The sequence below is a fragment of the Microplitis demolitor genome, chromosome 8, assembly GCF_026212275.2.
Source record: "Microplitis demolitor isolate Queensland-Clemson2020A chromosome 8, iyMicDemo2.1a, whole genome shotgun sequence".
Lineage (NCBI taxonomy): Eukaryota > Metazoa > Arthropoda > Insecta > Hymenoptera > Braconidae > Microplitis > Microplitis demolitor.
Window position 1 is genome coordinate 16,990,153 of NC_068552.1, and position 27,904 is coordinate 17,018,056.

The 27,904-nt window shown below is 37.3% G+C and overlaps 1 protein-coding gene across 1 annotated transcript; it reads left to right on the plus strand.

The window, feature by feature from the left end:
* Positions 1-976: 976 nt before the first annotated feature.
* LOC103578843 (zinc finger SWIM domain-containing protein 8 homolog) lies at positions 977-27,829 on the plus strand. Its single transcript, XM_014443042.2, has 8 exons — positions 977-982; positions 1,373-1,793; positions 19,166-19,417; positions 19,570-22,561; positions 22,662-23,154; positions 23,235-24,358; positions 24,449-24,598; positions 24,683-27,829. The coding sequence occupies exons 1-8, from the start codon at positions 977-979 to the stop codon at positions 24,747-24,749; spliced, it is 5,505 nt and encodes a 1,834-aa protein (XP_014298528.2). The 3' UTR covers positions 24,750-27,829.
* Positions 27,830-27,904: the final 75 nt, after the last annotated feature.

Below are 27,904 nucleotides of genomic sequence, written 5' to 3' on the forward strand. Positions count from 1 at the left end.
GACACCACGAGATTTAAGAGGGGTGGCTCCCCTGGAATTACTCGGGGTCGTCGTACGAGTTCCTCCCGCGATACGAGAGTCTGTCGACCCGTCAAGCTGCTCCCTGACAAACACTATTCTTCCATGGCGTCCCATATGTTTCTGGCAGGGCTTCATGCTTGTCAAAATTCCTGTCACTTGCTATTCCATATACTATACTCCTCCGAATGCAACAAATAAAATTTAGCCTTCATATTCATACTATATAACATACACTCTCTCTCTCGAGTCTCTAGACAACCATTACCCATTTACACTCTATCTATTTTAATTTATACGCTCACATAAATATAATAACTATTCATAAATAAATCATATCAAGCGCACCGACTTTTGGAGTAGGGTTTATCGACAAGTATCGACACACAGATTAGCGTTTTCTAATTCGTAATTGATAACGTCGAGTATTTAAATTTTTTTCAGACTTTCGAGTCACTTGTTTCGGATTTTGGCCTTCGAGTTTGATATGAGCTTGTGGTTATTTTGCTACAGATCACTGGAGATTAAATCGATTCACGGGATTTACTTGAACTCTTGGTTGTTAGCTCATAGTGAAAGTACATGTGTACTAAAAACATTAAACAATGAAAATAAGGATGCGAATTACTGGGCGATTAAAGTGAAAGGCCGTTCATCGGTTTGTAGATATAAATACCACTAGGATAATTATATTTTCAAGGTTCTACGACGTTGACCTGCTTTAGATTTTTCACATTACTTCCTGGGAAAAAATATTACGTTTTATTTAAAAACATTTGCATAGGAATAAAAACAACTGCAATGATAGTTAATTTAAAAGTTTATTGTCGTAAACATTGTTGCATATATTTATTTTTGTTCAACTGACATTAGTCATACTAATACATATAATCTATATAAATTAATAATCCGTAATTAGAGTCGTCAATAATATATATCGTATTAGTCGTAACTCAAAATGGTTGTCAGTAACAGCAAAATTAATAGGCATTGTTGTACAAATATAATGAATGGTCGAATCCTATAATCAATTATTCGCTTCACCGTCGGGATTACATTGTCTCCATTTGCCATGACCTGACGTAGTCAAAAACATGAATATACTTTTAAGGATAATCGTTTAACAAAAGGGAATTGCCGTGTGAATATATATCTATACATTTAAATAATATTAAATTTATTTATTTAAACTGTAGAATATAAATTTAGATATATTTAAATATGCAAATGAAAAATAATATATAATTATATTGTGATTGTTTAAGCAGGAGGTTGCGGAAGGTCGCTAAAGTGGCGTCATCAGGGGAATCGAGGGGGGCCGGATCGTCCCGTGAATTAAACGCGTGTGATCCAGAAGTGCCCGTGGTGTCGCGCGATATTTCGTACGACAATTAAACTGGCGGGCAACCTGGCGAGATCCCCCGTGGTGGTGGGTGGAAGTGGACCTGGAGGAGAACGACCTGGACCCGGCGCGGGTTCTGGATCCGGTAACCACACCAGCAATAGCAGTAATAACAACAACAACAACAACAGCAATAATCACAACGGTGGAGCTGGAGGAGGTACTACTACTGGAGTAGATGGTCCACAGGCACGGGCGATCCATGATTGGGAGGAGGCATTGGCTGAGGCAGATGGCTACTCCTTCGACGACTCAGATCGCTTCGAAGAAGACTCGCTCTGCAGCTGGAGCAGCGAAGCCGAGTCTCTCATCAACCACTGGCGTGGATGGAGGCGACTGCCCGCAGGCTTTGGCATCTCTAAAAAATCCGAAGGTCAGTTTTACTTTTTCAACTTTTATTTTTTTATTACCGGTCTATGTAATTATCCATTTTTTGTCCCTGCGTTCTATGGCTGCCCTGCTATAAATTTTAGTTTACAAAAAATTCCCTTACAATTTTTTTTCCGGCCACTTAGAACCGTAATTGTTAAGATATATATTTTTTTTAACTTATAATGACAAAGAATAAAAGAATATCGTCAGATGAATTTAAAAAAAATTAAAATATGAAGAAAAAATATTTTTTTTGTCAACAAAAAGTTCTTTTGTCATGTTAACGTTTTTTTTTTTTAATCGATCCTTTGCAGCACAATACTGTGTAGCTACGGTCACCGTTTTTTATTGAATTAAAAAAAAAAAAGAAACATTTATTATCATTGAGTGATCGATGGTTACATTTTACGGGTCTCTGAATACGAATAAAAAGCCCTTCTTTTTTTTAATCATTTTTCTCTCAATTTAATATTGCTGTGCACTCTCTGAGTCAGTGACTTAAAATTTTTCTGACACAGAGAGCGAGCAGATGAAATCGTTTTTAAGAATTAAAGGGGAGAACTGTAACTAAGTAGATGAAGCCCACAGCGAAAGAGACAAAGAATAACTTAAGTAGTATGAGAGAAGTAAATAAGAAAATATCTTGTAGATGTTGTAAAATTGCCTCACAGAGAGCCAGGGACTCTTTGTCACTGCCACGTGAAGCTATTGTCCACCCTAGGAACATTAACGATCGTCTCGAGGGCATGACGAGACTTGTTCCGCCTTGATTTTCTCTCCTTCTTAAACTCATTCTCAGTTAAACTCTTATTCATTCTTCACTGTACTTGCACACGTTCATACGAGCACACATGTATGTGTTCATATAAATACACACATAAAAATTTATATATCTGTACATGTGCATCCTCGCGGAACTCCGTCGCGTAAACACGTTGGTCGCGTGTCTCTCCCGTTTGAGACGACTGAGAACATTACCATCACGGCGTGTTGCTCTTTTTAACGAGCACCAACGTCATCCTCTTCTCTATATAGCAATGTCAGTATCCGTACACTTAAAGCTTGACTCATAATTCTATTCGTCATCATCGTCATCGTCATCGTCATCGTCATCGTCATCATTACAGTCCATTCTGCTAATTCAACCCGTTATAAATTAAATATAAATTTAAAAAATGACAATAGCCATAGCAATAAAAATAACAACAAGAGTTAAAAAAAGTAAATTTGACAATAATTAAAAATTATCCCGAGTACTTTATAATTATAATTAGCAAGTCTTTTAATTTATATTTTATCCTCATTATCATTTAATCATTCCCCATTAATTTTAATCTTGTTTTAAATTCAGTAACAAAAGATAAAGAATAAATAAAAATAAATATAGCTTAAGATAATGAAAATAAGAGTAAAATAAATGGGGATGAAATAATAACGGGGTTAAAGCCCTCTACGGTAACGTGAATGACGTTAGCAACGGCGGGAGTTTGTGGAGCGATGGAGGCGATGGGAAAGTTGAAGAAAAAGGAAAAAATAATAGAGCTGTAGGTATAGGTATATATCATGGGTAAGCTGAATATAAGGGTAGGTCGACGTCGACGTACTTCTTGACTCAGCAGGCGAGTTGGGAGGGTAGATTTAGGCGGGAATCAGACCAGGAGATTGCAATGGATACGGAAAAACATGGTATAGGTGCACGTATACGTAAAGGAAATGAGACAGTAAGTAATGTAAGAGTAAAGGAATTTTGAAAAAGATAAAACGTGAGAGACGGAAAGACGGGTAAAAGTACATAGATAAACAGACCTCAGGAGAAACAGAACTGGAAGATTGCATTGGAGGTATAGAACAAAGGAACGCTGCTGTTTCTGCTCCTACTGCTACCGCTGATGGCAGTCTGGCGAAGGAGTCGCGAAAGCCTGCTGGCTCTTGGGAATAAAACTCAAATCATATATATATATATACAGACTCATACATGTACGTTTCTATCTACATGAAGAAGATACAATCGGCTTGAGGCTACACACGAAAAAAAAAATAAATAAAGAAAGAAATTATATTGAAACAAAAAAAAGCTCCAAAATGAATTCTGCTGATAAAATTTTTTTGCATCCTCAAAACGTGATCGGAGTGATGAATCAGCGCGACTAGCGTATCATTCATTTAGTGTATACTTTTTTATTTGGTTCTTTATATCCACGTACACACTAGAGTCTCCTTTGTCTTGTTCAGTAAATAAAAGTATCGGGACTCGTGAGACTGAATACGACTTTCCAATCGGGATTGAAGCGATCGGAAACGATACTGTAGGTTGCTGAGGATTGGCTGAATAAGGAGAGGAAAATAAGAGAGCGAGACGGGGACAAGAGAAGTCCAAGTGAGTCCTTGATCTGGGACGAAGGGTTCGAGGCCGAGGAATAACTTGAAAGGAAACAAAAAAATAAACAAAGAAACTTGTATATCCTTAGAGAATCAGGACGTGTTACTCTTACTCTTTGTGCTTGTGCAAATAATTTTTCCTCAGCCATCGCCGTAACCGAGAGATACCGTTGATTTACATCTGAATCACCCGACACGTCGGTTCTATTGATTCATCAATAGATATATAACTATATATGATTCTCTTTTTCTTTGGTTATTTCATGTCTGCTCGCGGAGAGACACCTTACATTCTGAGCTGGCTGCTTATACTTATACCCAGCTCATCAAAGAAAGTGTCACGCGAGTGTTCTCGCAGAGCTGGATAAGATAAGAGAAAAAATGACGATAGTAGAGTTGTTGCACGCGAGCGATGAGACCGGTAATGAGGGTATGGGGCTCGAGGGGTTGGAAAACGACGAAGTCGACGTTGACTACGAGCTACCATACCAGCGAATAGTATACAGAGAGAGAGAGAGAGAGAGAGAGAGAGAGAGAGAGAGAGAGAGAGAGAGAGAGAGAAAGAGAGAAAGAGAGAAAGAGATAGTACACCGTGGGTGGTTCGCGGGGGCTGACAAGGCTTTGGTACGGGCCGCGGAGGGTGACAAAGAGTCGACAGCGCCGGCTTGCTTTGGTTGGTGATGGTGGAGGTGGTGGGCCTAGCAAGACTCCCGGGTCGATGTTACCGGTACTATGTACTGTGTGTATACGGTTAGGTTGTACACGTGCATGCGCTCGACCGCCATTTGTGCACGCATATACCCAAATGCTGTGTGAGTAGTTTTATCGTGCTTGCACCCGCGCACAACCAAACCTACAACTACTACCATTAAAACTAAAACTATATACATTCATACATATATAGGTGCTTTAAACCTTGTGCCGTTGCCGTGTCGCTTTCATTTCGCGAAGCCGACCTGCCGACCAGGCTTTTCCATTCCATATATCCCTACAAACTGCTATTCTACTACTACGTAATGTCCTGTATTTGCCATCCGCGGAAAAGTTACCCAACGCTATTACTCATTTTATTTTCCTGAATATTTTTCACATTTATATACAGTAATTATTTTCCCGCTGATGTCATCCTCATCTTTGTGTTATAATGTAATTAATATTAGATGGGAGTAAACTTATTTTATATATATATATATATATATATATATATATATATATATATATATATATATATATAATCTAATTAAAATGAAATAAAGATGAGACAAAGAGTAATGAGAATATTATATAAATGTTTTATAACATCGTAGAGAGTAAATTTGGGTTGATGGGTAAAAGAGACAGAGTGGAGCAGGATTGAGACTGATGTTGCGGTCGAAGACGTTGGGATGAGTTTGGTCGACCACACGTAGCAGCGGTTGCAGAGTAGAACGGCAGTTGGTCCGTGGGCCATTCTATACATACCCATCACGTTTCCTCAGCTGCACTACACTTAACTACTATACAGTACACACACTTACATACGTGCCATGCAGTGTGATGTTGTATAATAGCATAGTGCCGGAGTTGAGTTTATACTAAAGGATCGGCTGGTTAACGAGCGGTCGTGCCGCCCGACGGATTTATGTCCTCCACATTATCATCGATCGCAATCGTTTACATTTTGATAATGACCCATAAATTCAATTAAACGCCCCTGTAGTGTCGTGGGAGGCGTGTTCACGCACTCGTAGATTTTGAGCCAGCTTCTGATACATTGTTAAATACATTCATAGCTACATATTCATCTGTATGTATGCATATGCATACTCAAGCCCGTGTACTGCAAGGGACTAAATTAGCTGTAATACTCCTGGCTCGTTTTGCTCCGTCTATGTCCTCGGAGTCGGATAAATATGTGCAGGCTAGGCTACGACCTTGCACATCGACCTTAATCCTCGGCCCCGATATCATCGCGTGCCTATATTTCGGTGTGAATCAAAAATACCTTTCTGTATAAAACTTTTATTTATTTACGCAATTACATGTTTTTTTTTTTCAAATATATGTAATATTTTGTTTCATAAAAATATACGAAGAAAAATAAACAGATGATGGTTGTATTTGCGCTTTGAGGTGAAATTGCCTGTTGAATTTGCAAATTGATTGCTTACGTCAGCAAGTAGAGTGGAGTAGAGGAATTTTATGGATAAATTGCGTTTCGGCAGCCTTTGGATTTTATTCGCTCGATCGGTCATCGTGAAAGCGTTAAACGAAAAATCCAACACGATCCTTTGTGGTTGAGTACGCCATATATAAGTGTATACATATATATATTACATAGTTTGCCCTTTTACCATGTGCCGTTCGATAAGCCAATACAGCTAAGGATCAACTTAAATTTTCCTCTCAAACTTTCTTTTCGCCAAAGGAAGAAAAATTAATAAATAATATAATAAAATAATGAAATAGTCGCATTGTTAATTGAGATAATTGCGTACGTTGTAAGTTACGTATTCTCAATGTTGAAACCGTATCCTTCTTTGTCATTCTCAAGGCGAATTGCACACCTGGCCACGAGTTGTTATAAGCTCAGAACAATGGAATTGCGCCCTCTATACACGTAATAACCGGACAAGTTTGCTCACTGTTACTTTCCTTCGCTTTTCCACGTTTATTCATACGGGTATACATTTATATATACATATTTTATCGCGGTTGCTATTGCTGCTCTGTGTACTTTGCTGTGTATGTATGTTTGTACTCTGAATTTCCGGCGGATCAACACACCACTTTATTCTTCACACAGAGTGTAGCGTTACCTTCATATAATTTCTCGTTGCGTTTAAGCTTTTACTATTACATTCGAATATCATCCGACTTCTCATTAACGTTTAAGCGTTTTTTTACCCCTGACACCACTTGTTTCCGGTTGCAATTAATTAAAGCTCAGCTAAGCCTCCCAAGACTCATCATCATCAGAGTGTTGGATGCACCTTTCAAACATTCATACTCACTAATTCTACATATCCCGAAAATTTAATCTCGTTACTTATTCTCTCTATCGTTGGAATATTACCTAAGTGCAGAAACATAGAGTAATACATCTATACATCTCTATATACATTCGAAAGCATCAGTGATGTACAAATCTTTTTACGGTGTGCTTACCAAAATTAAATTATCGAATGGAGTTTTTCCATGCGTAAAACAGATTATTATTGTTTTTAAAATATAATAATTGATATATTTATTTTTTATAAAATGTTTCAGCAAATTTATTTTATTCACCGCTTTATTTATTGATCAAAAAATTGAGGTACTTATCAAGAAAAAAAAACGGTATTATTTTTTTGTGTCTGATTAATCTGTTTTTACAGCGCGTTGTATTGATGAAAAATTGACTAAAGAAAATATACGAGAGTACTGTTATTTTTAATATCGGTAAAACCTTCGGTTCGCGAACCAGCGAACCAACAATTCACGCACGACATTTATCCGCTGTACGTGTGTGCAGTAATATGTGCATACAATATTAATTTATTGTATACTTTATGCCTCTCAATTATTGATCCGGTCAATTATACACAAATATATAAGAGACGGGTTTTCCAGTTAAACATAATGGATATTATATCGAGCTGTAACAGATGCATAAAATGATCGCAAATGTTACCTGTTATTTACGTGGTCTTCAATTACTTCAATGACTTTACTGGAAGCACGTACAGATGTACATATGTATAAGTATAAGTGTACACTCATATGATATGTGCTTACCAATGCCGTGGGTACATATAATACATATTTACCTCCATACACAACTCCAGCACTTGGTGTATAGTATGACGTGTGTAACTTCTCGAGTTTCCAGACGCCATTTGCAAATGTCATTGACGCTCCAGTTAACCGTTATGGATACTCCCATCAACAATAAACGAAGACAGTGAGTTATATTGCTGGACAGAAGTCAACCTTCTCTTTTTCTTCAGCAACAGTAACACCAACGACAATAACAGCAACACCAGCAGAAAATAACAGCCAAGAAAAATAAATAGATACTTATAGACAAACAAGGCCGTACGTTGATTGACATTTAAAGGCATGCAATTTGCGCTACTATGGTTATCAGCCAAATTAACCCTGCTGTCTATCGACTCCGGTATAAATATAAATATACCTGATGTTAATGGATATATGTGTATATATCTGGCAACGTTAACGGTGTGAATAAGAGCCACGAATACACAGACGACCCGCAGGTAGTAGACATCCGGTTTAGCCTGAGTCAATGCACCTGGTATACACGTCCCGTCTACCGTCACTTAGCTGGTTTTCCTTTTTTATGTCTTTTTTTTATTTTTATTTTTATTCCCGAGCACTATAATCCCGTCTCTGCCAGAAGCACCAGCAGCCAGGGTGAGTCTGCTATTTCTCGTCCCCTACTTGCTGCTTTGGTATAGTACTCTGGTGTGTGTGTGTGTTGGTTTTTTTTCATGATTCCATTTTATACCTCCTCCGACGTGGGTTCCTTCATTGAAAGGATCTTTTGGCGCCGCTCTATAGCCTAACGTGCTGTACACTAGTATAGATGTGAAGAAGTATAAAGCAAAAGAAGAGGACTAAGAAGAAGGAGGGGCAAGGGGATGTAAGTATCAGCAGACGGTTTTAAAGCCAAGGAGAATGTCGGAGGTCAGTGCCGATTTCTTGCTACTCTACTCAAGTAAAGTCTACACAGCACCTTGGATGGTCAGCAACCGAAATAAAATAACTTTTGGTGTCTATAAGAGATTGCGAGTAGTCAGAGTAGGGACAGGACGAATGGAGAGAGGTAAAAAGTTAAGGAAAAAATAAAAAGTATAGAGAAACAGAAATGAGTTTCGAGGAACGAAGGATGCCGGCGCTGGTATATATCAGGGAGATTCAATCTTGGCAAAAGGAACAGCGAGCTTGAATTCTCGGATTGGTTGTTTACAAACAACAGTCAAGGACCCTGCTTTCGACCAACATTCATTCTTTGTTCTGAGATTCACGATTTGCCTCTTTTGTGCCGCTAAACTTTTAGCTCTCCTCTGTGTCCTAAAGACGGATAAGTCTTAAACTCCTTTTGCTCTATCTCCGTACTCTGTACTCTTTACTCTGTATTCTGTAGGTATATTGAACACACTCTTTCCTTTTAAAGTTTTATACAATTTTTACCCGTGTTTTATTGCTGGAAATCGAAACACGAGGATCGTCAAAGTTTTTCCAGCCTTTGTTCTCTTTATTGCATGTCTGTTGAAAACAATTTATCAGGCTATAAAAAATTCATACTTACATATAGAGTTTTACGTCTAGTTCTTTGTTTCAACTCTAATTACCTAAACCGACTTCAATATTCACTGCTGCCGTAACCTTAATATCTAAAAAATAAAATAATTTCCCGCAATATTATATACATTCACTGAATAAAAAGTACTATGTCTGGATTTTTATTATTATTATTATTTAGTATATTTGTGTATAATAGCAGTACGTGTACGTAGGACGGTAGTTGGCAAGACGTACGACCGTTACAACGACGCGACATGAATAAATAATACGATGCGAAACGTCCACAAGCAACGATAGCAGTCGCAGGTGCAAAGGATCTCACGTAGACCCTACTCTGTGTACAATACTTAGCTGTAGCTGTCGTTGTATTGGCTCAAGTGTATAGTTCTCCAAAGTACTTACATATGTTTAGCATCGATAAATAAAAGTTTTGCGTGTAGCATTTCGCCGCCACCTCATACAGCCCGTCGATACGGCTAAGAATGACGGGCAAGAAAAAAAGTACAAATTGAGAGCAAGGAATTTTATTTTTCTGCACAATATTATTTTTCAATTTAACCCGCCTTCACCGGCTTAAGCTGTCGTTCCCGCTACTGCTGGTGCTGAAGTGAGGGTGAAAAAGAGAGACAGAGTTAGGAAAAAATTTTTAATCGATTAATGTTTGTAAAAGCTTTGCCCTAGGAAATCCAGGCCAGTTCTATAGACTTTTCGTCTTCGTTTTTCTTCATCCCCGTTCACCGTCTACTCGCCCTTGCACCTCCTGTTCCTCTACTCCTCGTATACTTTACTTTGAATCGCGCCCCTTAACTTGCGTGCCTGGCGGCCATTACCATGGCAATGCTTGTATTCCAGACGAATCGTTCAACGCCTTACTGCTAATTCCTTCATCATTTTATTTATTGTTTAACATACATGACATATATTCTTCATGTACATGTGAGCCTGCTGCATGTAATTTGCTAATTGTAAATCATCGTCTGAACTTGGAGATAAATAAAAAACTTAAATATAAATATACTTATTTAGAGCTCTTATCGCAAGCCATTTATCATTTTATTTAGCTATTTAGCTATTTTTTTTTCAACTTGATTTATCATCTTATAGAACAGGATTAAATAGATTAGTCTTCCGAGCAATCTCACTGATTACCCATAGAAAGTTAAATCAAATGCATCAGCATTAAGTCAGCAGTTTCGGTTTTCTCATTTTCACGAACTACATAGTACACCGACACACGATCACATGTGTCGGTGTGTGTATATAATACACACACTTGAAAAATTGACGTTACGTTTGTCATCTTCCGCATGATTACCTCGTCTTTATCAATGTCCAGGTTCCTTTGGTGCGCTTGTAGATGAAAAAGAATGAAAAAAAATACAGGAGGAATAAAAAAATTTCGAATTAATCGACCGGAATAAATTGACGGAGACGTGTCTTTGATCGTCTACCAAAAAATAAAGAAGAAAATGTATGTGTATATATATTTTTAAACATCACTTAACTTTAAAATGCGCTCGTAGATGTCGGATATAGTGTTTGATTGGAAAAGGAAAATACGTGATCGATAGAGTGGCAATGAGGAGTAAGAAGAAAAGATAAAAAGTGGATGAGTGAGTTCTCGGGTGAGTCCAAGAGATAACCAAATGAAGATAAGACTTCTCGAGGGCGGTTTCAGAAGGTTCTTATTTAATTTCCTTACTTTTTTGTTCCTTCTATTCTACGTGTCTCGAGCCCCACACTTCTGCACTTTGTCGTTTGTCTTTCCAGCCAACTCAAGCCTCGTTGAGGTCCAAGGTCACGTCGGGCTGCAAATGCACTTTAAAGTTTATCGTTTTTCGATTATGAAAACAATTTCGCTAAAGTAAAATGTTTAAATGATTATTTTTTCCATGAGATAATTGCAGATGAAAAAAAGCGCTTTAACGGAGTGTAAAATTAAAAGTGTAATTATTTTCCTGTAGATAAGATTTATATGTATATATAAATATATATATCAAGTACCTCAAAGGGCTGATTCACCCTTTGTATCGTGATGCTGTATAGAACAAAGGCCTGCCGATTATATCGAAGAAATCGAGGCCGTGAGGGAGTTACTGTTGTTGTTGATATGAGTGAGTGAGTGAGCGAGTGAATCAACACGGTGATACACAGACACAGACAACCTACAAAGGCCAGTTGTTGAGAAAGGCAATGGAGATTATTATTCCATCAAAGAATAAGATAAAGAATAAGTACGAGGAGAAGATGAAGAAGAATAAGAAGAAGAAGAAGAAGAAGAAAGAGGAAAGTGAGGGAGTTGAGATAATAAGAACAGAGGAGGGAAAAAGTATTTATTTTTGACGGGCTCGCGGGGAGAGAAAAAGAAAAGGACATAAAAGAAAATAGAGGATAAAGACGGGGGCAATAAAGGAGTGTGTAGAGACCGAGTGTAGGAGTTAGTGTATATAGAGATAGATATAGAGGGAGCTAGAAAATATGGAATGGAAGCAGCGAAGGGTAGGAGTCGCATTGAGATGTATCCTACTCGTACAATCCCTCCGCGTAGAAGCAGCCCAGCGTTGCTATGGGCAACGGTATCGATCCTCCGTTGCTGCTATGGGATGGATATATAAAACGATCCACTGTGGATTCTATCTAGGGCCATTAATGCTCGTGTGCTGCTTGGAGTTGTGGACTGATCAAGAAGCTGCTGCTGCTATGAGAGTTTCGGGAGAGAGAATTTAAGATTAACAGAGACAGCATCATCAACTCCGAACATTCGCTCTTTTTATTCCCCAGTGAAATATCCAGTTTAAATTCTAAATTACTTTCTTTTATACTTTATTAAAATATATGTATATGCATACATATATTTTATATAAACTTGTAGTTACTGATGTCTCCCTCTTTGGTTGCCTTTCCCAACCTACATCAAGTATATACTTTCCAGCTATCAAGCAGTTTCGACGTTCGACGACCAAATTTTTGCTGACGAAAGCTCCTTTTTTCCTTATTCTTTTTTTATTGTCTTCATTGAAAGAACTTGACGTAGGAAACTTTTTTTAAATTATTAAGAACACTTTTACTGCACTTATAAAAGTGCCGAGTTTTTTACGCCACCGAATAATACCGAACATCTATATATAGATTTTACGCCCGTATATTTATATATATTTTTCTTTTCTCTTTCGAGCACGTATTGTTGATGACGGATCGAAAAGGACAGAGAGAGAAAGTAATAAAGTTGGTATGAAATTAAATAAAAAGAGCGACAGGTGCACCGTTGAAATCAATCGTCGTCGTGACAAGGTCGTTTTCTTTCTCTGGCCCAGGTGCATCATCATTGTATATAAACTTTTATAAATGTATTTATATATATGTTCTTGTGATTGTAGACAAAACAAAGCCAGAGCAGTAACCGCGAGTTTACGTCCAGTTTTGTTCTCTCGATTTGTCCGGCAACTGAAAGAAAAAGAAATTGCATGGGTTGAGTAATCCACTCCTCTCGATGGCTTCGTGTCGAGGGAGAAATTCAATTTATTGAGGTGTATCGAAGTTACGTACGTTGCACTGCTGCTTCATCGTATACATACATACTCACACACTCTAAATTGATACAGAGACTCAGTCACATCCATGTGCATCCTCCTCAACAATCAAAATCCTGAATTGAGTATAACGTCGATCCTCAGTGCTCTTGGGAATACTCACCAGTCGTTCGAAATTCACGGAAATTATCATCTTCTTCCTCTACCTCCTTCTCCTCTCGCCCACCAACTTTCCCTCCTTCTCTTAAAAAATTTATTTGCTCATTAAAATAAAATTAAATTGTAATTTAAAATATTTTTTATTCATACGGTTCATTAAAATATTTAATTTTCATTCGCCTTTTTAGTCCGTCCCTGCTCTTACATAAAAGGATTAAATATAATTATTTATCCGTTATATATATATATATATATATATATATATATATATATATATATATATATATATATATATATATATAATTTTTCATCGCAACTTGACGCCGTTACAATTTCTGGGAAAATAATTATCCCTCCTACGTATCTGGTATCGTACCGGTTGTTGTTATTGTGCTGAGTGTAGTGCACCGAGTAGGATGTAATGATGATCCACCATAAACTGTTTTTAAATTACATGAGAACACATACATACATGCATACATTTATATATACAGAAAGATATATATGAGCGAGCGAGCGAGCGAGCGACGTTTATATAAATAAGCTGCATATTACCGAGCACATTAATTTTTTATCATTCGTTCGAGTGGTTATTTATCATTATTGTTATTGGTAAATTTTGAGTAATGATTAACCGATGTTGGGATCATTAATCCTGGTACATGGATGCACACCTGCTGATGCTAACAACTCATAAATGTCTCGGTCTCAGTCTCTGAAGTAGAGGTTGTTAGTGCTATGCCAGCCGCAGATAGTTGCGTTGCTGGATACGTACAAACATTTAACCTCGTCAGAGTCCAAGGACCTCGGATCAGTTGACTCAAGGCAAATTTTCAAACTTTCTATTATATCTTAAAAGCAAACTTTATTACAAAAGCTTTGTCAACTATTTTTGTATATTTGCTAACCATCGCGTTCATAAATTATACAAATGTTGATTTTTGTTGAGGAATGCCGGTTTCATTGGAGTTTTAGTTCAAGTATTTTTTACGACCGAGGACTATTATACAAGTTTTAAAATCACGAGAAGAGAAGTTACTCTACGTCTTGCTCGTGACTCACAACGTGAACCATCACCAATCGGCATCAGCACCAGTTAAGTCAAGTTTGGTTCACTGACCGAGGTTTGGTTTGAGCTCTTGGTTTTTATTTATCGGTCGTCTTCGTCAATGAAAAGTGATGTTTGGCACAGGTCTCACGACGAGCTTCGTTAATTAGCGAGCTTCGAAGAAACTCGATGCTAATGTCTGTTATATTTATTAATTTAATACTGTACATTATTCGACACCGCACTGTACTCTGCCTGCTGCTGTATGTTTGTTAGTTGTGCAGTAGGTATGTTCGTAAATTAATTACCATTTGCTTGTTAACGAATCAGTTATCTTCAGCCGTCTAAAATAAATAACAATTTAGCAAGAACATATCTGATGTGTTCATATATTTTTATTCAAAGTCTAGGCATCGTAATTACGGTTCTATTCACTTATTTATTAATTTTTTATCTGGGAATTTGATCTTTAATTTATAATTTATAAATTAATAGTGACTTTGAATAACCTTGATCGGTACCGGGTCGTTGTCCATCAAGCATGTGTAACAAATTACAGGGTTCCTGTGTGAAAATCATTGAAGCTGCTTCAAAGACCGGTATTCATCCTCGCACCATTCAGCTTTGCATATTTATTGTAGTAACCAAAAAATAAAATGTAAAAAAAAACACAGCAACAAGAAATTTTTGTTACCTCTTGTTACTGATGACTTTTTTTTTTAGTCTGTCAAGTATTTCGGCACGAGCCACGTTGAATAGAGTACAATATCTTTTAGAATATATGTAATTTATTTTTCAAACCCTTTTATACTCGCACACGCTTTTTTTTCAGAGCCAGGGGAAAAAAAGTACTTAAATGTACAAATGAACTTAACATAATTTTATTCACCGTGAATTAGATATGATAAAATTTTTTGTACATATTCACTGATAAAAAATATTTTTTACTTATATTAAGCTTTTATCACAAGATCACTAATTATTTTTTAAAAATTATATTTATTAAATTTTTGGAGCAGCGTACAATTTACTCAATAATTATTATCATAATTAATGTGATGCTAAATTAATTTAGCAGTTGATTGAATTGTATTGTATTTTACGAAATTTTTCATAATGATCGAGTGCTCGTCGTTGTTGTTGTTATTATTATTATTATTTTTACCCATTGGAGTATGATGCATTGTACCTATTGTTCGGTCTCTGCAATCGTAGATGAGTATATAGTCAGTACATCGCATCCTTGAGTCTAAAACCGTTAAAAAGAAGAGATTGGATGGTATAGCATAGGACAGGGAGATTCTCCTCCTCATTTGCGTAATGCCTCTTGTTTTTCCGGACTCGCCCGGGCATTAAAATTTCTCGCCATCACATCTGAATACTACTATTCAAGATAAAGTAAGCGAGTGAGTGAGCAAGCGAGTAGGATTCCCCGTTTTACGCTGAATACTTTTCAAAAATTGCTTTCGTGTCTTTTGTTGTTTACTCAGTTATGCAAAATATATAACCATCGCATCTAAATATTTTATTTTACTAATTAATTTCATTTTATTTATAACTAAAAAATACATTTATAATTAATAAATTAAATTATTTATATTAAAATTAGCATTTATGTTTGTGTTTATATTTAAAAAGTAAATAGTTTGGGATGAAAGTAAATGAAAATTCAGAATTCAAAGAGAATGAAAAGCGCCAAGTAGGTCATTAAGGCTTCCCTTGTCTCAATTACCGGGTTGGCATGTTCTAATCTGACATTCCCTCTTTTCGACCTCATCCTATCCTGTAGTTCTCTTCTCTTCTCTTTTCCCTCTTTTCTCTCATACTCATTTTTACATCATCTCCCCCTTTTTTTCCATCTATCTCTCCTTCACTTATTTCCGCTTTAATCTATATTTCACCTCATAGCTTTCAGGATCGCATCCTGGGTTTCTCTTGCTGCCGTTGGCCCCGTTTTCCGTGGCAACAATCATCCGCCGAGTTAAAGTGAACAGCGCAAGCAAAATCGAATAAAAAATAATAAATTTTTTTAGCCTCGATGAGAGCTTATTTTTTCACCGGGTGTTCGGTTTTTAATGGACTTTCGCGATGTAATCTCGCTGGTGAGATGATGGAGAATTTTTTTAAAAACTACCCAACTAAAATAGAGAAGATAAGTGAGATAAAATCTGACGTCGTTGATTACTTTGAATAATGGATGATCCACATGATTATCCAGTCATTAAATGAGTCTCTCAAGTTAATTTTTAAATAAATTATAAATTCAATTTTCCCAAAATAAATAATCTCATTTATTTAAAATAAAAATAATGAATTTCCTGCTATTTTATTTAGAATTTTAGCACAAAGACATTAGCATTTTCCGATAATCATTTACTAAATTTTTTCATTCAATTTACTTTTATTGTATTTATTTTCCACGAGTCGATGGACTGCTCTCTGTATAAAACTCTTTTCTTCATATAAATGCTAATACATCGTAAATTTATTTCCACTACTGTAACTCGATGTTATTCCACAGTTCTTCCAGTATCACCAGCACCTGCATCGCCTGAAATATCAGATGCACTTGCAGTAATAGTATTTCAAAAGAAAAATAATTTACAACAAAATATCTTTCTCTACTTCTCGAAATCTCCTCACTTACTCTTACTATTTCTTCCCACGCTTCACCCTACACCCCCATAACACCAGACCGAGCAACTGAGTGAATTATACGTATTTCCAGTACATTGATCTCTGAATTTTCTTATTCTCTTCATCATAACTCTGGCGTACATTGTAACAGTGAAAGTGCTGCTGATTAAATTTATTGAAGCCAATGAGTGTTAAATGCATGCGGGAGAATTCTATAAAAAGCCACTGAATAATATTTATTTACCCGAATCAACTCTCCCTATATATCAAGGCTCTAAGACTTAATTTAATGTTTATTTTTAAGCTTTTTAAAAAAATCACCACCCGTTTAAATGCAAATTCTTCGTCACCAGTTTTAAAAATCATATCGCTTCGTATCATAAATTTATAACGCGGCTTTGATGTTTAAATTTCACAAGAAAACTTATATATATTTTAAAATAAATCATTCCACTGACTAGAAACGCAATTTATTCAGCGTCCAAGAGTATTTGTTACACAAATTATACGGTCGTTCTTAAAATTGATGAGATTATTAGTGCAGAGCACATCGCGCTTTATTTTATGGCTCGCGGAAAAGGGAGCAATAATTGAATTATGACTTCGAGGGTTCATTTTCTTCCCACACTCTTCAGCTTACTCATAATATATAATAATATCAAGACCAACGATATTTATTGTCATCAATATTTAGATCCCAGCATAAACTATTATTTAAATAACAGCTAACAGCCATAAGTATTTCATCTGTCGCAATAAATATAAAAAAAACATTCTTCACATCTACACAAGTTACTTTTACCAATCCCATATATACTTAAAGTACAGTAGTAACAATAAATATAAATAAATAATAAGCATTAAATGTTTATGCCGATGGAAAAGTTGAATAATAATCTACCGTAGGTTTTAACGACATTCGCATAAATTTAATGTCCGTCTGCATGATACAGGAAACTTATCAATGTTTTACAGCTTCGCAATTATTTTTGTTGCCACGCATTAATTAAAAAAAAAAAAAAAAACTAAGTATTTATTGATTATATAATTTTAAGCTTCAAAGCTCGGTCAGCAACAGCAGTAATGGCACAAACAGCTCTCGACGCTTTGACAATTCTCTAAAATAACTCGACGGTAATCAATGTTTTGTCGGTGAGTGAGAGTTTCCATGTCGAAATAGTCTCGGCACTGGCAATTCTACTTAACCAGTATCACTAGTAGAAGTAGTTTTAGTGCTAGTGCCAGTAGTTATATTGTATTTTATACCCTTTTCTCTTTAACCGTGTGCTGTATCGCCTCCATAGACTCCACACAGCTTCCTATCCACGAGCCCAACCCATTCCAGTGACTCTTCGGTTGGTTGGTGTTGCTGGTAGCTCGACTGATGCTGGTACAGTTTTCTCTACTCGGTGGGATTCTATTCTGCGTTACTGCTTTGCCACGTTTAGTTTTTCCTGGGCGAAAAACCCACACGGCCATTATTTTCCGAGTGAGGTATGAGCTTTGACATCACGGCAATTCGTTTTCGTCCTACCGAATATTTCGTACGGTCTCTCGCCTTTCCTAAAAAAATTCAAACTTGCAATTTATCTTACTTTTAGCTAAATGAAAAACTTTTAAGTAATTCACTGAGGCTGTACTTGCCTTCTTTTATTTTACGAAAGGAGCAACAAATTAGCATAAAAATTAACTGTAAATAAGTGATAGTTTATCGATTTATTGGTACGTTAAATAAAATAATTTTATTTCCTACGGAACTAAATTTCATTTAACACGACAACCAGAGAGAAAGAGAGAGTGATAAGTTTGTCACGAAATGTGGTTACTCTACCGACATACTAGTAATTGCAGTAGTGTGTTACTGTTATCGCTATAACAAATTACCTTCTCGACAAATATATAAACAGAGTTGCCTTGACCAATTTCCCTTTATCAGGTGAAAAAAAATAACATTTTGCATTAAATAATTTATATTTTTTTAAAGTAACGATATTATGATACTGAAATTATTTTTATTTTGAATTGTTGGTAAAAAGTAATGTGCCTGAAGAACGGAACATTTTTTGCACAACGAAAACTAAAAAAATTTATGTAATTTGAGTGCTTAAAGGGTAGATTCGGAGGTAAGAGGTGGCCTAAGATTTTCGGCTGACATATCAGCATCTACGTGTAAAACATTTCAGTTATCTAGTCATCCAGTAGATTTTTTACTTTCCAATTTTTTTTTCGTTGCGCAAAACGTTACGATCTTCAAGTACATAAAAAGTAAAATAGTCAGTATTTAATACTAATAATAATAAATTAATTTTTTTTTATATATTTGTTTTACAGATAAACAACAAGTACCGACCTTATGCGAACTCTCGGCGAGATGTGTCGCGTCTCATATACCCTTCGAGCTGGTCGAGCACGTCTATCCACCAGTTCCCGAGCAACTTCAGCTTCGAATAGCTTTCTGGAGTTTTCCGGACAATGAGGAGGACATCAGACTCTACTCTTGCTTAGCTAATGGCAGCGCTGATGAATTTCAACGAGGCGAAAATTTATTCCGTACGAGAAGTGTCAAAGATATCTTACAGATAGGTGAGTGAATCAACGACATACAGAAAAAAAGTTATCTTGAGTCAAGAAAATATTTTTTAAAACATCCACGTTCCGTAGATAACTTTTTTCTGTGTATAGTAAAGCAATCGATAAATATCTTATGTTAAATCGTGGATTTAATTTGTTCGCAGGGTTTCATCTGAGTGCCACTATAAATACTCAAATATGTTCAGGAACAGTAGCCAGCAAAGAACCCTTCAAAGTATCTGTAACATTCGACCGCCGAAGGATAACATCCTGCAACTGTACTTGTACTTCCGCCGCTTACTGGTGTTCTCACGTAGTTGCAGTATGTCTCTACAGAATCCACTTATCCTCTCAAGTATGTCTCCGTGCGCCGGTAAGCGAGTCACTGTCACGGTTACACCGCGACCAACTCCAGAAGTTCGCTCAATATCTGATAAGCGAATTGCCGCAGCAGATATTGCCCACAGCCCAGCGTCTGCTAGACGAGCTGCTCTCGACTCAGCCGAGCGCGATAAACATTTATTGCGGCGCTCCAGATCCAACCGCTGGAGCTTCCGCACACGATCAGACGACTTGGTACTTGGATGAGAAGACACTGCACGGAAATATTAAGAAAATTCTTATTAAATTTTGCGTCCCCGCGCCTATAGTCTTCAGCGATGTCAACTACTTGAGCACGACTGCTCCACCCGCGGCAACAGAATGGACTTCTCTGCTGCGTCCACTGAGGGGTCGCGAGCCCGAGGGTATGTGGAATCTGCTCTCGATAGTTCGCGAGATGTTCAAGCGCACAGATCGCAACGCGATCCCACTGCTGGAGATCATTACCGAGGAGTGCATGGCATGCGAGCAGTTCCTCGTCTGGTGGTTCAACACCAAGATCGCGTTGCTGAATGGGACTGGACATGGAGGCGGCAAGCACGGCAGCATGAACAGCAATGCTCATGCATCTCAACACGCGTGTTCCTCTCTCTGTGATGAGATAGTCGTACTCTGGCGATTAGCGGCTTTGAATCCAGGTCTGTCGCCCTCTGAACGCGAGATGCTGCACGGGCAGTTCACAGCTTGGCACATGAAAGTAATTGACAAAGTGACCAAGAGCCGTGGCTCGGTGTCTCATAATACCCAGAACCGCAATCACGGCGGCCCTCAGAAAGACTCACTCAAAACTGACATCGAGGTTTTCACGGGATTTAAACCCGCACTCGAGGCTTGTTATCTCGACTGGGATGAGTACACTTTACCGGGTATAACTTACACAGCTGGCAGTAATCCAATGTACCACTGTCCGTTTACTTGTTTTCGTCATGCTGGCGATTCCAGAACTGAAGTTAATCAAGTTAATTCAAGCGCCGCGGTATTAAATTGCCAACCACCAAATTCTCATCATCACAGTAGGCGTTCTCACTGTGTGGGTCTTGTTGATTTCAGTTATATGGATCGTAAACGACTAAATTCACGTGATTTTCCTGGTTTCTGTTCACGTAACAATGCCGGTAATAATGCTGGTAATGATGGTAATAGGAGTAGCGTCAGCTCGGAGGGTTTCTGTGAGAATGACGCAGACATATCTAATATCCCGTCGTTCCCGTTGTCATCTCAGGTTGATTTGGTTCGCCGTGAGTATGGAGAGTTGAATAATTGCGGCGACACGGATTCGCAAGAGGGTGGCGGCAGCGAGTCATCGTCTAACAGCAACGTCAGTTTGAAGAACGCTCAAGGCTCGGACAAGCACCGCTCAAATGCTTCGTCCGAAACCCACAGTGATAGTAGTGATAGTTGTAACAATAAAGTCGCCAATGATCCCAAGTGCAGCACATTGTGTCGCGCCGCAACTAGCGCCAGTACTTCAACAGCATCAGCAGCTCCTAATAAAATACCACCTGTTAATAATAATAAAAGAGACACTGCTGAGTGTAGTCTAGCTAAAGACCCATTGCGACGACCGTCCAAGGATGAAAGTTCGTCATCCAGCAGTGACAGCCCCTCTGGAGATGAGTACAATTTTTACTACTACGATTCAAAGGCCATGGCGAATATGAGCGCGACTGAAGTCAAGGATGCCAAGAACGATGGCCCAGGTGGCGCCAGTGCAAGCGCCGTTTTAGGAAACCTCAGGAAAACCGAAGATCCCTGGGATATTTTGTTCGCACGAGCGGAAGGTCTGTATGCTCATGGACACACACGGGAGGCGTGTATTCTCAGTGTTAAATTGGCCGAAGAATTGCTGTCGCATCCGCCGGATTTGATGATAGAAGTGCCGCCGGTGCTTATCAAAGGCAAACGAAAAAAACAGCCGGTAAATCCGGCGTCCCATCAGCTGACTTGTTTAGCCTCGGCAACCCTGGCAAAGTGTGCGTTCCTCTGCACAGTGCTGATGGAAAATTTCGAGCACCACAATCTGGCATTCAGAGTAGGTCTATTTGGTTTAGAAATGGCACGACCACCGGCGAGCACTAAACCGCTGGAAGTTAAATTAGCACATCAAGAGAGCGAACTTGTAGGACTGCTAAAGAGGATTCCATTGGGCCCAGCTGAACTGGCAATGCTGCGTCAGCGTGCAGAGCAACTTCGTGACGGTATTCTGCGGTCACGAGGGCACGCATTGTTGCCGATAATGCTGGCGAGTTTGATATTCGATGCATTGAATACATTGCGAATGAAAGGCGAGTGGTCGACGCTGACGAATGAAGATGATGAGAATCTCGGATTCGACGCGGCGGTTGCTGCGCTCGGTCTCAAAGCCAACGTCAGCGAAGCCGACCATCCACTCTTGTGTGAGGGCACACGTCGACAGAGGGGCGATCTTGCGATAACGCTGTTGCTCCACTACAAAGATGAACCTACAAAAGTCGCTAAGATAATGGACAAACTGCTGGATCGAGAGATTCATCAGCTGATTAAAACGCCGATTGTCAGTAGTTACTACAGCTCTAATCCCCCAACAAAGAGCCAACTGGCTAGTTTCCGTCGTGCTAAAGTGTGCTCGTCACCGCTCACGGGAACGGACGTCAGTGGTAGTGGCGACGGTATTGCTGGTACCAGCAGCCGGCCACACAGTAGCACAAGCGCTGAATTGGAGGCTGGTATGAGTGCGCTCACTGTACAGCCACAGACATCCCAGCCCCCGGTATCCACGAGGACCAAGGAAACGAGGTTAGGCAGGCAAGAGAAGAATGAAATTATTTTTCATTTTCTTATATATTTTTTCAACATTTTATCTTATTTTTTTTTATTTATTATTTTTCTTTTTCAGGTACAAGTGCAAAAAGGTGTACCCATCAATCCCCAACCAGCCTTCCGAAGCCGGAGCCCACTTTATGTGCGAATTAGCAAAAATAGTCCTGCTAAAAGCCGGTGGCAGCAGCTCTACATCATTGTTCACACAGCCTTCAACAAATCAAAACCACCATGGTCCTCATCGTGCGCTACACATGTGTGCCTTTCAAATTGGACTCTATGCACTTGGACTTCACAACTGCGTCAGTCCCAATTGGCTCAGTCGTACATACTCGAGTCACGTATCTTGGATCACTGGTCAGGCCATGGAAATCGGAGCGCCAGCTATCTGGTTCCTCATCGACAGCTGGGAAGGCCACCTCACGCCTCCCGAGGCCGTCAGCATTGCAGACAAATCATCCCGTGGTAGTGATCCAAACATGGTTCGCGCTGCCGCTGAATTGGCATTGTCTTGTTTACCTCACGCTCATGCGCTCAATCCCAATGAGATTCAGCGAGCCATTCTACAGGTATTGTATATCTTTTTAAACTTTATAATTATAATAAACTAAGTAATAAAAATAATTAAATACTTATATTTTTATTATAGTGTAAAGAACAAAGCGATCTCATGCTTGAGAAAGCCTGCATTATGGTGGAAAATACAGCCAAAGGTGGTGGCGTATATCCAGAAGTACTTTTCCAAGTTGCAAAGTACTGGTACGAGTTGTATCTACGTCACACACCCGGTGGTGAGCAGCAAGATGACATCCCCCACGATCATCTCCAACTGGACCCGAACGGCGCCCTTATAGTAGAGCCCGGACAAGGTCAACTGGATTTAAACATCGGCCAGATGATGCCAGGACCGACACAGACGGTCGTAGTCACCAGTACTCAGCCTCCGCCGCAACCTTATCCACCTCATCCTACAATGACGACTCTAGTGCCAGGCGTAGGTCTCCCTTACACTGTCGGCCCTTACAGTTTCGTTCATCCACATCATCCGATCCCCGCATTCGGTGGACAAATGCCTCCACATCGCGTTGCGTTGCCCCCTGCGCCGCCACACATGCAGATGTATCACGCAGCAATGCCGCCTCACCAAGTGCACCCTCAGCATCAACGTCATCCTCCACCGGTGACTCAGCCGCCGCCTGTACAGCAGTACTACCCGCAGCCAACCGTGACAACAGTGAATGTACATCCACTGCCAGGAGGTCATCACATGTTTGGAATGCAGCAGCCGATGCCGGTTAATGTACCTCAAGAAGTTGCAGGGTCCATGCCCGGACACAATGGAATGCAGGGACCAGCAATGGTCCAAGCTCAGCCAATTATTTCAACTGTAAGACCTCAGCCACAAGTGCATCGACAGAGCCAGCCTTTCAGTCCTCAGCAGTTGCGTCCACTTGTTGCTGCCTATCGAGTTGGTATGCTTGCACTTGAAACTCTCGCCCGCAGGGTCCATGACGACAGACCGCAAGCCAAGTACGCGAGGAATCCGCCCTATGGCGAGGATGTTAAATGGTTATTGAGAATTTCAAAACGTCTCGGCACACAGTGCTTCAACCAGCTGTGCATGTGCACTGTCAACAGTATTGTCAGTCCATTTGTACTTCACGATGTCGCTCTCGAAGCAGCCACTTTTCACTCCCGCAGTAATCCTGCCATGTTTTTGCAGCATTTGAGGTCTGCGCTATTGGCACCCATCGTTCATAAGTGTCAGCAAATGTAAGAAATTATTACTAATTGTAATCAAGTGTATTTTTTAATTAATAATAATAATAATAATATTGTAAATTAATAAAATATAAATTCCAGGTACATTCAATGTATGCACCATAAATTGTATCATTTAATGTCCGGAGAGTATGAAGAGTTTGCGAGTATAGTTTGCGCAGCACGGGCAGCTTTCCATATCACACCGGAAGGTCACACGCAGTTCAAGGAGTGGCTTCAATCTATGAAAAGGTCAGGATCGTTATTTCTTACAGACATTATTTTAATAATAATTATAATCGCTTAATCAATATCTTTGTTGTCTTGTTATTTTAGATCTCCCGCATGCAATAAAGAATTATGGGCGCAGATAAACGCCGCGTTGCAAAGTAATAATAAATGACACAGAGCGGAGCCAGGCGTGACGTGGCTCACATCCCATCTTCATGCTCCTCCTACATCACCAGCCCAACAACAACATCAACATCATCATCAGCAGCAGCAGCAGCAGCAACAAGCAGCCAGGACAACTCTTGTACTTCAGCATCAACATCAACATCATCGTCATCCTCCTCCCGAGAACGTGGCATACGTTCGAGGACTAGCCACTATCAACGAGCTCGCCTGGGATAAAATCGCCATTCCTTGCGTATTCGACAGACCTCCACATCAACACCAGCATCAGCATCAACATCAACATCAGCAGCAGCAGCAGCAGCAGCGAACAATTCATTATGCAACTGGCCCGCCAGTTCTCTCTCTAATTCACCGAGAATCGATAGCGAGGCCTCGCAATACTGACGCTAGACTAGGACAACGTAGTTGATTATCATAAATTTTAAATCTCGTAGCTCTCATTTCGCGCGGGCTTATATTTTTAAAATTAAATCAAATAGTTAGACTAGACCCGTTCGTTTAATTTTTATTTAGTAGAAAATTTATTTCTAACTCACTTAGTTCTCTTCGCGTTTTTTTCTTTTACGTGGAAATTAATCTAATAAATTATTTTTTAAAAAATTAATTCAATTGCTAAAAAAATATATATTTATATATATTAAAAAAAAAAATAATATTATTGAAAACGATCGAAAGATAATCGTCTTTACATGGCCCGCTTTTATAAAAATGAAAATTCGTCGACTTGCATACCCGTCATTTTATTCATCATTATCATTAAATTTATTATAATTAAGTGCGTGGAATTTTTTTTAAAAACAAATATAAATAAATTTCTTATTAAAGATACTCAAATTAGCCGACGTTTAATAACTTTTGGATTCTTTGAGAAACGATAAATTTAAAAAAAAATATTTCAAAAAATTGCACTTATAGTTTTTTAAATTTTCTACATGTGCATTTTTTTTTTTTTTTTTTTTTAATTCAATTGCCGAAAAAAAATTTCAAAATTGTTAATTGTCCGCTGACTTCAGTATCGTTATTCTCAATCAGTAATCCAGCACTTGATAGCAATGAACAAACTGCCGGTTGCAAGCAATGATTAAGTGTTTTATTTATTTTTTTTTTTTTTTTTTTTTTTTTTTTTTTTTTTTTTTTTTAATTAAAAAACACTTCTTATCTAAAATTAAAAATAAAATTAGATAAGTGATAACTCTTAATCACTAAAATAAATAAATAAATCAAAAGCCAGGCAGCCGATCGTCATTTAGATGAATTATTAATTGATTAATTAATAAATTCAATTATTTAAACTTATGACTGTGTCATTAGCGTCAATTAGGTAGTAAATTTTAATTTTTCACTAGATAGATTGAATTTTTTCATTATCTAATTCATTTTAAAATGATTTAATCAAGTCGTCATAAACGATGACAATTAACTGAAATGATAAATATTTAAAAATATATTTATAGTGACGATACGGTAAATAAAATATTTATACACACCCATACTATTTATTTAAACGATACAGTATGGAAAATATTTACTTAACATCGAAATCATTTTGTTTTTATTAATTACACGTTTTATTTTATTATTAATTCACTAGTATAATTTTTAAAAATGTCTTAATATTATTTGTCTACCGATCAAATCATTTAAAAAAATTTTTTTTAACCATTAACGTAATTAAACAATGCATACTTTATATATTTAATAATGCATTAACGTTGTGTTTTAATGTTTGTCAGTATTGACAATCCGTAAACAATTAAATGATCTCTGTAATTTTACAATTAATTATAATTATTTGAATTATAAATAAAGGTAACATTAAACGTTGACATATCACCTCAAAAATTTTGCGACACCTGTCTCTATATAATTATTCACTCTTATATTTATTCATTCATTAAATATTGTTATCATTACTATCGTTTTTATCAGTATATTGGTTTGTACGTACTATCCAACAGGATTTTATAAATAAATTGATTGGTTATTTAAATTGTTATAAATGAGCGGGAATGTAGCAGACATCAGACAAATTTAAAACTATAAATAAATAGAGTAAATTATTTCAAAAATAATATTTATCAAAAATGCACTTATTAATTGTTAAATTTTTTTAATGCGCATTTTTTTTTTAATTTTATTTTATTAATTATTTACTCTATTTATTAATAATTTTAAATTTGTTTATCTGCTGCAGTCACACTCATTTTTCATGATCCTGAAGTTAGTAGACAATTAACAATTTTTAGATTTTTTTTTACAACGAATCAATTGAAAAAAATATGCACATGTAGAAAATTAAAAGATCTATAGGTGCAATTTTTTAAATATTTTTTTTTTTAATTTGTCGTTTTTAAAAAAAATCCAAAAATTGTTAGATGTCGGCTAACTTTAGTATCATTAAAATTTTACAGAACGAATTGATGGAATTTAAAAATATATGAAGTTATAGAATAATAATAATCATGTTAAATTAAATATGTCGACGTCAAGCGAAAAAGCCAAAATTTTTAACAAAATTACTTTTAAATTTTCTATTATTAGAGGGGGGGAATGGAAATCTTAGAACAGATTTTTTTTTGATAAATTATTGCAGTGGAATAACTTAACCAGAAATTGCTTAATAAATATTTTACTATTGTCACTTAAAAATATATGAATTTATAAATTATAAGGTCATTTGATCTCAGCAATTTTACAAAACTTTCAAGTGCGACTTTAAGTTTTGCTCATCGCAAGCTACATCTTGAACTACTGCGAGTAAAGTTTAATTTATAACCTACGACAATAGCACAATATTTATTTACATTTCATATTAAACTCAATAGTCAGCTCTGTAATTTCGAAAATTAATTTAACGATTGTATAATTTTATGAGTTATAATCACAGAAAATTATTCTGTCCCACTAATTACACATGTCTATTTAAAATTGATTATTATTGTTGTATAAATTTATATATATTTAAATCTTATCAATTTGATTTCATCAAAAATTTAAATGATATCAATCTTTAAGATGTATTCAAAAAAAATATGTACAATCCTACGTAATTAATTTAAATTTCATCGAAACATATTCTTATTATTATTATTATTATTATTATTATTATTATTATTATTATTATTATAATTATTATTATTA

Excerpts from the sequence above, each read along its gene's own strand:
- LOC103578843 (XM_014443042.2), top strand. Across the intron at positions 1,794-19,165 it reads CATCTCTAAAAAATCCGAAG|ATAAACAACAAGTACCGACC; the intron begins GTCAGTTTTACT and ends TTTGTTTTACAG. Across the intron at positions 22,562-22,661 it reads ACGAGGACCAAGGAAACGAG|GTACAAGTGCAAAAAGGTGT; the intron begins GTTAGGCAGGCA and ends TTTCTTTTTCAG.